Here is a 12,750-nt window from a genome sequence, read left to right on the forward strand (position 1 = left end):
CATCGCTATGTGATTAACACCCAAAGAGTACTAAGGTGTGATCATGTTTTGCTTGTGAGATAATTTTAGTCAACGGGTCTGTTACATTCAGATCCGTAAGTATTTTGCGAATTTCTATGTCAACAATGCTCTGCACGGAGCTACTCTAACTTATTGCTCCCACTTTCAATATGTATCTAGATCGAGACTTAGAGTCATCCAAATCTGTGTCAAAACTTTCATCGACGTAACTTTTTACGACGAACCTTTTTGTCACCTCCATAATTGAGAAATATTTCCTTATTCCACCAAGGATAATTTTGACCGCTGTCCAGTGATCTACTCTTAGATCACTATTGTACTCCCTTGCTTAACACAGTGTAGGGTATACAATAGATCTGGTACATAGCATGGCATACTTTATAGAACCTATGGCTGAGGCATAGGGAATGACTTTCATTCTATTTCTATCTTCTGCCGTGGTCGGGCTTTGAGTCTTACTCAATTTCACACCTTGCAACACAGGCAAGAACTCTTTCTTTGACTGTTCCATTTTGAACTACTTCAAAATCTTGTCAAGGTATGTACACATTGAAAAACTTATCAAGTGTCTTGATCTATCTCTATAGATCTTGATGCTCAATATGTAAGCAGCTTTACCGAGGTCTTTCTTTGAAAAACTCCTTTCAAATATTCCTTTATGCTTTCCAGAATAATTCTACATTATCTCTGATCAACAATATGTTATTCACATATACTTATCAGAAATGTTGTAGTGCTCCCACTCACTTTCTAGTAAATACAGGCTTCACCGCAAGTCTGTATAAAACTATATGCTTTGATCAACTTATCAAAGCGTATATTCCAACTCCGAGATGCTTGCACCAGTCCATAAATGGATCGCTGGAGCTTGTATATTTTGTTAGCACCTTTAGGATTGACAAAATCTTCTTGTTGCATCACATACAACTCTTCTTTAATAAATCTATTAAGGAATGCAGTTTTGTTTATCCATTTGCCAGATTTCATAAAATGCGGCAATTGCTAACATGATTCGGACAGACTTAAGCATAGATACGAGTGAGAAACTCTCATCGTAGTCAACACCTTGAACTTGTCGAAAACCTTTTGCGACAATTCTAGCTTTGTAGACAGTAATATTACCGTCAGCGTCAGTCTTCTTCTTGAAGATCCATTTATTCTCAATTGCTTGCCGATCATCGGGCAAGTCAACCAAAGTCCATACTTTGTTCTCATACATGGATCCCATCTCAGATTTCATGGCTTCAAGCCACTTTGCGGAATCTGGGCTCACCATTGCTTCTTCATAGTTCGTAGGTTCATCATGATCTAGCATCATGACTTCCAGAACGGGATTACCGTACCACTCTGGCGCGGATCTTACTCTGGTTGATCTACGAGGTTCAGTAGTATCTTGTTCTGAAGTTTCATGATCATTATCATTGACTTCCTCACTAACTGGTGTAGGTGTCACAGAAACAGTTTTCTGTGATGTACTATTTTCCAATAAGGGAGCAGGTACAGTTACCTCGTCAAGTTCTACTTTCCTCCCACTCACTTCTTTCGAGAGAAACTCCTTCTCCAGAAAGTTTCCGAATTTAGTAACAAAAGTCTTGCCTTCGGATCTGTGATAGAAGGTGTATCCAATAGTTTCCTTTGAATATCCTATGAAGACACATTTCTCCGATTTGGGTTCAAGCTTATCAGGTTGAAGCTTTTTCACATAAGCATCGCAGCCCCAAACTTTCAGAAACGACAACTTTGGTTTCTTGCCAAACCATAGTTCATAAGGCGTCGTCTCAACGGATTTTGATGGTGCCCTATTTAACGTGAATGCGGCCGTCTCTAGAGCGTATCCCCAAAACGATAGCGGTAAATCAGTAAGAGACATCATAGATCGCACCATATCTAATAAAGTACGGTTATGACATTCGGACACACCATTATGCTGTGGTGTTCCAGGTGGCATGAGTTTGTGAAACTATTCCACATTGTTTTAATTGAAGACCAAACTCGTAACTCAAATATTTTACTTCTGCGATAATATCGTAGAAACTTTCATTTTTGTCACGATGATTCTCCACTTCACTCTGAAATTCTTTAAACTTTTCAAATGTTTCAGACCTTTGTTTCATCAAGTAGATATACTCATATCTGCTCAAATCATCTGTGAAGATCAGAAAATAATGATATCTGTCGCGAGCCTCAATATTCATCGGACCACATACATCAGTATGTATGATTTCCAACAAATCTGTTGCTCGCTCCATTGTTCCGAAGAACGGAGTCTTAGTCATCTTGCCCATGAGGCATGGTTCGCAAGCATCAACTGATTCATAATCAAGTGATTCCAAAAGCCCATCAGCATGGAGTTTCTTCATGCGCTTTACACCAATATGACCTAAACGGCAGTGCCACAAATAAGTTGCACTATCATTATTAACTTTGCATCTTTTGGTTTCAATATTATGATTATGTGTATCACTACGATCGAGATCCAACGAACTATTTTCATTGGGTGTGTAACCATGTAAGGTTTTATTCATGTAAACAGAACAACAATTTATTCTCTTACTTAAATGAATAACCGTATTACAATAAACATGATCAAATCATATTCATGCTTAACGCAAACACCAAATAACACTTATTCAGGTTCAACACTAATCCCGAAAGTATAGGGAGTGTGCGATGATGATCATATCAATCTTGGAACCACTTCCAACACACATCGTCACTTCACCTTTAACTAGTCTCTGTTTATTCTGCAACTCCCGTTTCGAGTTACTAATCTTAGCAACTGAACTAGTATCAAATACTGAGGGGTTGCTATAAACACTAGTAAAGTACACATCAATAACATGTATATCAAATATACTTATGTTCACTTTGCCATCCTTCTTATCTGCCAATCACTTGGGTAGTTCCGCTTCCAGTGACCAGTCCCTTTGCAGTAGAAACACTTAGTCTCAGGCTTAGGAACAGACTTGGGCTTCTTCACTTGAGCAGCAACTTGCTTGCTGTTCTTCTTGAAATTCCCCTTCTTCCCTCCGCCCTTTTCTTGAAACTAGTGGCCTTGTCTACCATCAACACTTGATGTTTTTCTCGATTTCTACCTTCGTCAATTTCCGCATTACGAAGAGCTTGGGAATCGTTTCCGTTATCCCTTGCATATCATAGTTCATCACGAAGTTCTACTAACTTGGTGATGGTGACTAGAGAATTCTGTCAATCACTATCTTATCTAGAAGATTAACTCCCACTTGATTCAAGCGATTGTAGTACTCAGACAATCTGGGCACATGCTCACTAGTTGAGCGATTCTCCTCCATCTTTTAGCTATAGAACTTGTTGGAGACTTCATATCTCTCAACTCGGGTATTTGCTTGAAATATTAACTTCAACTCCTGGAACATCTCATATGCTCCATGACGTTCAAAACGTCTTTGAAGTCCCGATTCTAAGCCATTAAGCATGGTGCACTAAACTATCAAGTAGTCATCATATTGAGCTAGCCAAACGTTCATAACGTCTGCATTTGCTCCTGCAATAGGTCCGTCACGTAGCGGTGCATCAAGGACATAATTCTTCTGTACAGCAATGAGGATAAACCTCACATCACGGATCCAATCCGCATCATTGCTACTAACATCTTTCAACACAATTTTCTCTAGGAACATATCAAAATAAACACAGGGAAGCAACAACGCGAGCTATTGACCTACAACATAATTTGCAAAATACTACCAGGACTAAGTTCATGATAAATTTAAGTTCAATTAATCAAATTAATTAAAGAACTCCCACTTAGATAGACATCCCTCTAATCCTCTAAGTGATTACGTGATCCAAATCAACTAAACCATAACCGATCATCACGTGAGATGGAGTAGTTTTCAATGGTGAACATCGTTATGTTGATCATATCTATTATATGATTCACGCTCGACCTTTCGGTCTCCGTGTTCCGAGGCCATATATGTATATGCTTGGCTCGTCAAGTATAACCTGAGTATTCCGCGTGTGCAACTGTTTTACACCCGTTGTATATGAACGTAGAACCTATCACACCCGATCATCACGTGGTGTCTCAGCACGAAGAACTTTCGCAACGGTGCATACTCAGGGAGAACACTTCATGATAATTTAGTGAGAGATCATCTTATAATGCTACCGTCAATCAAAGCAAGATAAGATGCATAAAAGGATAAACATCACATGCAATCAATATAAGTGATATGATATGGCCATCATCATCTTGTGCTTGTGATCTCCATCTCCGAAGCACCGTCGTGATCACCGTCGTCACTGGCGTGACACCTTGATCTCCATCGTAGCATCGTTGTCGTCTCGCCAAGTTTATGCTTCTACAACTATCGCTACCGCTTAGTGATAAAAGTAAAGCATTACATCGCAATTGCATTGCATACAATAAAACGACAACCATAAGGCTCCTGCCAGTTGTCGATAACTCGGTTACAAAACATGATCATCTCATACAATAAAATTTATCATCATGCCTTGACCATATCACATCACAATATGCCCTGCAAAAACAAGTTAGACGTCCTCTACTTTGTTGTTGCAAGTTTTACGTGGCTGCTACGGGCTTAAGCAAGAACCAATCTCACCTACGCATCAAAACCACAACGATAGTTTGTCAAATAGACTCCGTTTTAACCTTCGCAAGGACCGGGCGTAGCCACACTTGGTTCAACTAAAGTTGGAGAGACTGTCGCCCGCAAGCCATCTATGTGCAAAGCACGTCGGGGGAACCGGTCTCGCGTAAGCGTACGCGTAATGTTGGTCCGGGTCGTCTCGTCCAACAATGTCGCCGAACCAAAGTATGACATGCTGGTAAGCAGTATGACTTATATCGCCCACAACTCACTTGTGTTCTACTCGTGCATATAACATCAACATAAATAACCTAGGCTCTGATACCACTGTTGGGTTTCGTAGTAATTTCAAAAAAAATCCTACGCACACGCAAGATCATGTGATGCATAGCAACGAGGGGGAGAGTGTTGTCTACGTACCCATGCAGACCGACTGCGGAAGCATTGACGCAACATAGAGGAAGTAGTCGTACGTCTTCACGATCCAACCGATCAAGTACCGAAACTACGGCACCTCCGAGTTCGAGCACACGTTCAGCTCGATGACGATCCCCGGACTCCGATCCAGCAAAGTGTCGGGGAAGAGTTCCGTCAGCACGATGGCGTGGTGATGATCTTGATGCACTACAGCAGCAGGGCTTCGCCTAAACTCCGCTACAGTATTATCGAGGAATATGGTGGCTGGGGGCACCGCACACGGCTAAGGAATAGATCACGTGGATCAACTTGTGTGTTCTAGGGTGCCTCTACCTCAGTATATAAAGGACCAAAGGGGGGGAGGCTGGCCGGCCACAAGGGGTGCGCCAGGAGAGTCCTACTCCCTCTGGGAGTAGCATTCCCCCCCAATCCTAGTTGGAATAGGATTCGCGGAGGGGGAAAAGAGAAGGAGGGGGCCGGCCACCTCTCCTAGTCCTAATAGGACTAGGGGAAGGGGGAGGCGCGCAGCCCATGTAGGGCTGCCTCTTCTCTTTTCCACTAAGGCCCATCATGGCCCATTTAGCTCCCGGGGGGTTCCGGTAACCTTCCCGGTACTCCGGTAAAATCCTGATTTCACCCGGAACACTTCCGATATCCAAACATAGGCTTCCAATATATCAATCTTTATGTCTCGACCATTTCGAGACTCCTCGTCATGTCCTTGATCACATCCGGGACTCCGAACAACCTTCAATACATCAAAATGCATAAACTCATAATATAACTATCATCGTAACCTTAAGCGTGCGGACCCTACGGGTTCGAGAACAATGTAGACATGACCGAGACACGTCTCCGGTCAATAACCAATAGCGGGACCTGGATGCCCATATTGGCTCCTACATATTCTACGAAGATCTTTATCGGTCAGACCGCATAACAACATACGTTGTTCCCTTTGTCATCGGTATGTTACTTGCCCGAGATTCGATCGTCGGTATTCCAATACCTAGTTCAATCTCGTTACCGGCAAGTCTCTTTACTCGTTCCGTAATACATCATCTCGCAACTACATCATTAGTTGCAATGCTTGCAAGGCTTATGTGATGTGCATTACCGAGAGGGCCCAGAGATACCTCTCCGACAATCGGAGTGACAAATCCTAATCTCGAAATACGCCAACCCAACATCTACCTTTGGAGACACCTGTAATGCTCCTTTATAATCACCCAGTTACGTTGTGACGTTTGGTAGCACCCAAAGTGTTCCTCCGGCAAACGGGAGTTGCATAATCTCATAGTCATAGGAACATGTATATGTCATGAAGAAAGCAATAGCAACATACTAAACGATCGGGTGCTAAGCTAATGGTATGGGTCATGTCAATCAGATCATTCTCTTAATGATGTGATCCCATTAATCAAATAACAACACTTTGTTCATGGTTAGGAAACATAACCATATTTGATTAACGAGCTAGTCAAGTAGAGGCATACTAGTGACACTAAGTTTGTCTATGTATTCACACATGTATTATGTTTCCGGTTAATACAATTCTAGCATGAATAATAAACATTTATCATGATTATAAGGAAATAAATAATAACTTTATTATTGCCTCTAGGGCATATTTCCTTCAGGATATACCCATACCCTACCCATTTTATACTGACATGTGAATCTTACCCGTGATTCACAATCACAAGTGTACATATGTTAAAGTTGTGTTGTGAGCTTATGAACCTATGTTAAAGTTGTTACCAATTGTCAATTTGAATTGAGATAATTTTCATCTACTCGGCTATTTGTTATTGAGTTGAGATCAATGCTTTTTTGTCAAATGTGCTATAGATGAATGTAAAATTGTGAATAGCTTGTGTACTATTTGAAATTTCCGTTGGGTACCCAATGGGTATGGGTACCTGTCGGGTATGGGTACGGGTAAAGTATCATACCCATGGGTACGGGTATGGGTAGAATTTTGTACACATTGACTACACGGGTATGGGTATGGTATTGCTCTACCCGCCCCGTACCCTACCCATTGCCATCCTTACTGGGGTGTGATGGCTCTGGGCTGGAACATAATGTGTTGAATTGTCCAAAGAGAAAACCATGGGAATTCTTTCCTGGGTTTTTTGGTTTTCAGGATCTCTTTTTCTCAACTAGGAAGGTGTTGGACCCCCCAAGTGTAAGTATTTATAGCAAGCAACAATTTTCCCTTGTGGATGACCCTAAGGTTTATTGAATTAGTAGGAGTTTGCTAAGAAGCCAATGATCAATACCTACACACACAAATACAAAACTGCCTTGATCCCCAACGAAACTAGCAAGGTTGTCAATCTTACTAGCCTTGTCAGTTACAATGATTAATGCAAGTGTGTATGGGAGGTTAAAGTTCCAAAGAAATAAAACAGGGAATTTTAAAGAGCGTTGTTGGAGGTTGAAAGCAATAGGAAGAAGAATGGACCGGGATCCATAGGTTCACTAGTGATATCTCTCCAAAAGAAGTAGAAAGGTGTGATGAACAAAATACACTTGTTCATCGATTAAATTATAGTTTTTATGAGTATGATTATACATGGTATAGTTGCATATCACCATCACGTCCAAAGATCTATAAACCATCATCCTACTGCATCTATAGCTAATACTCCATCCCAAGACCGTTATCTAACATGCATATCAAAGTATTAAGTTAAAGAAATAGAGTATTGCATTAAGTATAATGACACGAAGTATATGATACATTGTCTTCACCCCGCGTTCAAAAGAACAACTACACAATCATATTTTTATCCCTAGTGGCAACAATACAATACAATACAATACAAGCCTTTTCCACTTCCTATCACTGCAATAGATTACTTACAAGATTGAACCCAACTTCCTTTTGGAGATCATCCATCAAACTTGGCCAAATAAAGATAAATAGACCGGTGAGCATATGTGTGTAAGAATTATGCAACAAAGAAACCAAATTGATCTCAAAAGAATTAATGGATAGATCTGGTCATACAGTGAAAAATCATCACATGGCAACAAATGCATTAGCAAATTACACTAAATGGATCACAATTATGTAGGGAAGCTCATGTGATATTTGTATTGAGAAGCAATAGAGAGAAAAACCAACTAGTTATTGATATGGATCCATAGTCCAAAGAAAACTACTCACGAGCGATCATGGTGGCCTTCAAGTTGATGTAGACATTGAGATGATTTCCTCCTCCGACAGAGCACCGGAAAAGGCCTCTAGATTGTATCACTTTGAGATAGAGAGGTGTGGCTGTGGAAACAGAAAGACTCCTCAATGTATAGGGGTTTTGGAGCGAACAAAAAAATATACGTTTTCAAAGCCACAGGGGGCCACATAGCTGTACCACGCGGGCACCTTGGCTGTGTGGAGTCCTAGATGGGACCCAAGTCCTTTGGAAACTTCTCGTTGAAAAATGTTTTCTAGAGTTTTTTGAAAGGATTTTTGGAGCTCCGTAAAATTGATGTTCCTGAAAGTTCAAAAACATGCAGAAAACAACAACTGACACTTGGCTGAGTAAATAGGTAGTCTAGAAAAATAATAAAGGTTGATGCCAAATTATGCCAAAATGATACTCCCTCCGTTCCTCTATGCAAGGTGTATTATTTTTGTCATGGTGGTAAAGGCACATAATTATAGACATGTTAGGACGGAATTACCCTTGGCAAATTTGTTGGTTAGTGGCAGCTAAATCAGTTAGTCCAGGAAAGTAAGAGATGCAATCGACATAGAGATACTTTCCTTCTTTTGCTACAAGGAGAGATACAGACAATCAGGAGAAAGATAGTTTTCTTTTTTCTGGTGGGCGGACAAGGGAACTATGAAGAATTATAAGAAATACACCTTAGATTCTAGAATTTCATCAAAAAACAAATCCACCTTATATAAAGGAACGGAGGGAGTATAAACCTAGCGTGAAACAATCAAAGAAATATACATATATGAGAAGTATCAACATCACCAGGCTAAATCCATACTTGTCCTCGAGCAGATAGATGATAACAACATAAATTTTGATTGTAAATGCTACAAACATGAATTATAATCAATATGATGTAATTTAGGTATGACGGTAAAGAACAACGTTGCAATGCAATGTTTTATAGTTGATAAAAGAAGATAACATAAAAAAGTGCAAGTAAAATCACTCGCTTTTCATGGATCAATGCTTTCATATCAAATACACCAATGCCTTTTAGGTTCAGATACAATGTTAGGTGTATCATGAAACCATAGTATGCTAAGTCTTAATTGTATCAGAAACAATTTTATCATAAAGTGGCCAGAGTGTTGGTCAAGCACATCAACTACACAATCTCTTGTTTCAATTAACTTAGAGTTATGCATTTTCTAGCGCGAGCCTTAATCTTTACACTTAAACAAAAAGATAAATAAATAATGGAGGTTAATAAGAAGTCAAAAAGGAAGAAAGTATGGCATCAACGTGACTGATCATTAGGTAATGGAGAAGCCATATAATCGATGTTGATGCATGGAGTAGCGATTGTCATACAATGGATTCACTAAAGCTATGAATAAATGAAAGCTCTCCAAATGAATTAGTGGAGACGTGCATCAAACTTCGCTTGTTTATAAACACCTAAAGCGTTTGAGAAAGCTCATCCAACTTCGTTTGTTCTACAGTGAAAAAGTACCAACTAATATGTAAACATAAAGGATATGAAATGCAATGGTGCTACTTTGAATAATATGTAAACATGAAAGGTATGAAATGCAATGATCGTAATTTGAAGCACTAAGGGCATCTCCAACGCCGATCCTCAAACTGCCCGCAACCGTTCGAGCAGTGTGGTCCAGACGTGTTGTGCCATTCAACTTGGGCCCGTATCGTTCCGCACGGCGGTCCAGACATGCTTTCTCCTGCAAAGTGGAGACAAAATTGGGGGGGGGGGGTGCGGGAGTCCGGCCTGTAGCCACGTAGGACTCCGGCACCCGAGGCCGACTAACCCCCCCCTCTTGGTCCCATTTTCTTCTACTCTACCCCTTATCGCCCTTACATTGCATCGGCACCCTCCATCTCCGTCACGACCCTTATACCTCTTCGATCGTCACAGAGACATTGCCGGACGTCCGCAACCAGCATCGGCGCGCCCGCTCGCCTTTATGACGGCGTTGTCCATCCTAAAGCCGTTTGTACCCAGGTACACTCCGCCCCCTGTCGACAACCTCCATGGCAGACACCGCGCCCGACATGTGTTCGATCAAATGCCATTTAGCTTAATTTTGGATGCCATATCATTCTTTCAGAGTACGAAGGATGGCGGGGTACTCGACCATGGAGGATGAGCTATTGTGTGATACATGGTTGGCCGTATTCATGAATTTTGTAGGCGGGAGTAGAGGAAGACCTTCTGGCAGCAAGTACATGAATTATTTCACGTCCAAAAACACATTGCTCCCTACAACATGCACATTATTCAAGAACGCAATGTGAGATCATTATCGTATCGCTGGTATGCTATTCAGACACATTGCTCCCTACAACATGCACATTATTCAAGAACGCAATGTGAGATCATTATCATATCGCTGGTACGCTATTCAGACTAGTGTCACCATGTTTTGTCACGTGATTACTCAGCTGGAGGAAAGATGGCCATTGCACGGTCATTTAAGTACACACGGTTAACTGAAGGGGCAGTATGTATGGGACGGCATAGTTCGTTGATGAAGCTTATTGGACATCCCGTGTTGAATTTGAGATTTTGTACTAGACGACTTATTTGTATGCTATGTATGGAGGATTTATACTATTTTCTATAGACGACTTATTTGTATGCTATGTATGGAAGATTTATACTATTTTCCATCCTAACTGGATAAATGTCGGCTGATTTAGCAGCGTTGGATGACGGCCCTCGGCCTCCGACAGCAGTGTCCCGTCACCGTCAGCGTATTCCCTAACGTATGAAAAAGAACCCCCCTAAAAAAACGTATGAACAAGAAAATGCAAAAAATAATAACGTTGGAGATGCCCTAATGTATGCAAAAAGTAGTGGGGTGCCCTAAAGTTATGTCCGCCGAACAATACACCTTACGCATGTGTGGTTTCTGTATTCTCCTGATCCAATTTGCATGCCCTAGAACTTCATTGTGCAGTAAAGCTCCGCCATTCACTCCAAAAAATACAAAAGGGTGCAGCGGCCAGCAAGCCATGGTGTATATTGTTGCCTTGCTTTGGGAGATGGTTTCAGTCCTGCACCTGACGTGTGTACGTGTTTATTTTTGCCTCCGGCACGTAGTACGTCTGTAGTGGTGATGTGTCACTAAGTTTGAGCGGTGGGATAATCGTCTTGCACGCTTCGCATTCAACGAAGACAGAATCTGAACTTCGTTTCAGAAAAGGAAGACGGATTCTGAAGTATTCTCGTACGAAGGATGGGCCAAATGGTGAATTGTCCTCGTCGATGTCAAATGATCGGCAGCGTGTAGTAAAACAGTAGAACATCACACACACACACACACACTGAAGCAGCACAGAAGCAAATGCATGGACAGACGAAGCGGCCCGGGCCTTTTCTTATTCACAACTCGGTACTAAACCGATCGATCGGACGAACACGAGCAGTACTAAAACAGTAGAAACATCACACACACACACACTGACACGCACGAACGCGCACACACTCGCTCGTGTAGACACGTACGAAGGCGCTAGCACACATAGAGCAGGTAGTAGCTAGACGACGCGCGCCCTGCTGCGCGGCGCGGCGGACTGACATCGGCCTGCTGGCTCCGGCTTACGACGACGCCCTGGTGCCGGTGCCGGCGCCCGCTCCGCCGGTGGCGCCGGTGTGGCCGCCTCCTCCTCCGGCGCGCGCCTCCTCCGCGCGGCTCTGGATGGCGTGGCCGGCCTGCTGCGTCTTGTGCCCCGCGGCCGCGGCAGCGTCGGCCATACGCTGGCGCGCCTCCTCCACGTAGTCCGGGGTGCGCTGGAACGCCTGGCGCGCCGTGTTGGCGAGCACGGTGAGCGAGGAGAGGCCGCCCAGCCCCAGCGCGCCGGAGGTGAGGAACCCGGTGACGGCCAGGCCGATGGTGAGCGCGGCCGGGACCAGCACGGGGCTGAAGAGCAGGAACACCGGCGTGGCCACGGCCAGCCCCACCACGGTGCCCGCCAGCGCCAGCCCGGACAGCACCAGCAGCAGCCCGCCCAGCGGGAACAGCGTCGCCACCGTCAGCGCCTGCGACGCCGACGGCGCCTTCTCCTGGAGCATGCCCTTCATCTGCTCGCCCATCTGGCGCCCGTGCTGCTGCCCGCCGTGGTGCCCGCCGCCGTACTGCCCGTGCTGCACCTGCACGTAGGCCCCGCGGTCCGCCATTGCTCCTCCCTCGCTTCGCTGCGTCCGCCGGCGGTGAGTGAACCGAGATCTGTCGAACTCGAGAGCTGGAGGGGATTGAAGTGAAGTGAAGTGAGGTGGAGAGGGGATCGAGGCTAGCTAGGGTATATATAGGTGGAAGAAGCGGCGACACGTAGGGAAGGGGCGGGGTACGTGGAGGGGGTGGAGGCTTGCATGGGCTACACCAGGCGAGAGGGCTGACACGGCGCGGCGCCTGAGGCAGCCGCTGTGTCGGGAGGATGCGGTGCGTGCGTGGCGGCTGAGGTGGGTCGTGACATTGCGAGTTTGTGACAGCGTGCGTGCGAGACGCGGACCCTTT

General features: G+C 43.7%; 1 protein-coding gene across 1 annotated transcript; it reads right to left on the minus strand.

The window, feature by feature from the left end:
• Nucleotides 1–11,587: 11,587 nt before the first annotated feature.
• Nucleotides 11,588–12,529, minus strand: LOC125553432 (oleosin 18 kDa-like). The gene has a single exon (XM_048717216.2). It carries the CDS (start codon nucleotides 12,411–12,413, stop codon nucleotides 11,835–11,837), a length of 579 nt encoding a protein of 192 aa, XP_048573173.2. The 5' UTR covers nucleotides 12,414–12,529; the 3' UTR covers nucleotides 11,588–11,834.
• Between the last annotated feature and the right edge of the window lie 221 nt (nucleotides 12,530–12,750).

Source organism: Triticum urartu, chromosome 4A (genome assembly GCF_056163025.1).
Source record: "Triticum urartu cultivar PI428250 chromosome 4A, HENAU_Tu73, whole genome shotgun sequence".
NCBI lineage: Eukaryota > Viridiplantae > Streptophyta > Magnoliopsida > Poales > Poaceae > Triticum > Triticum urartu.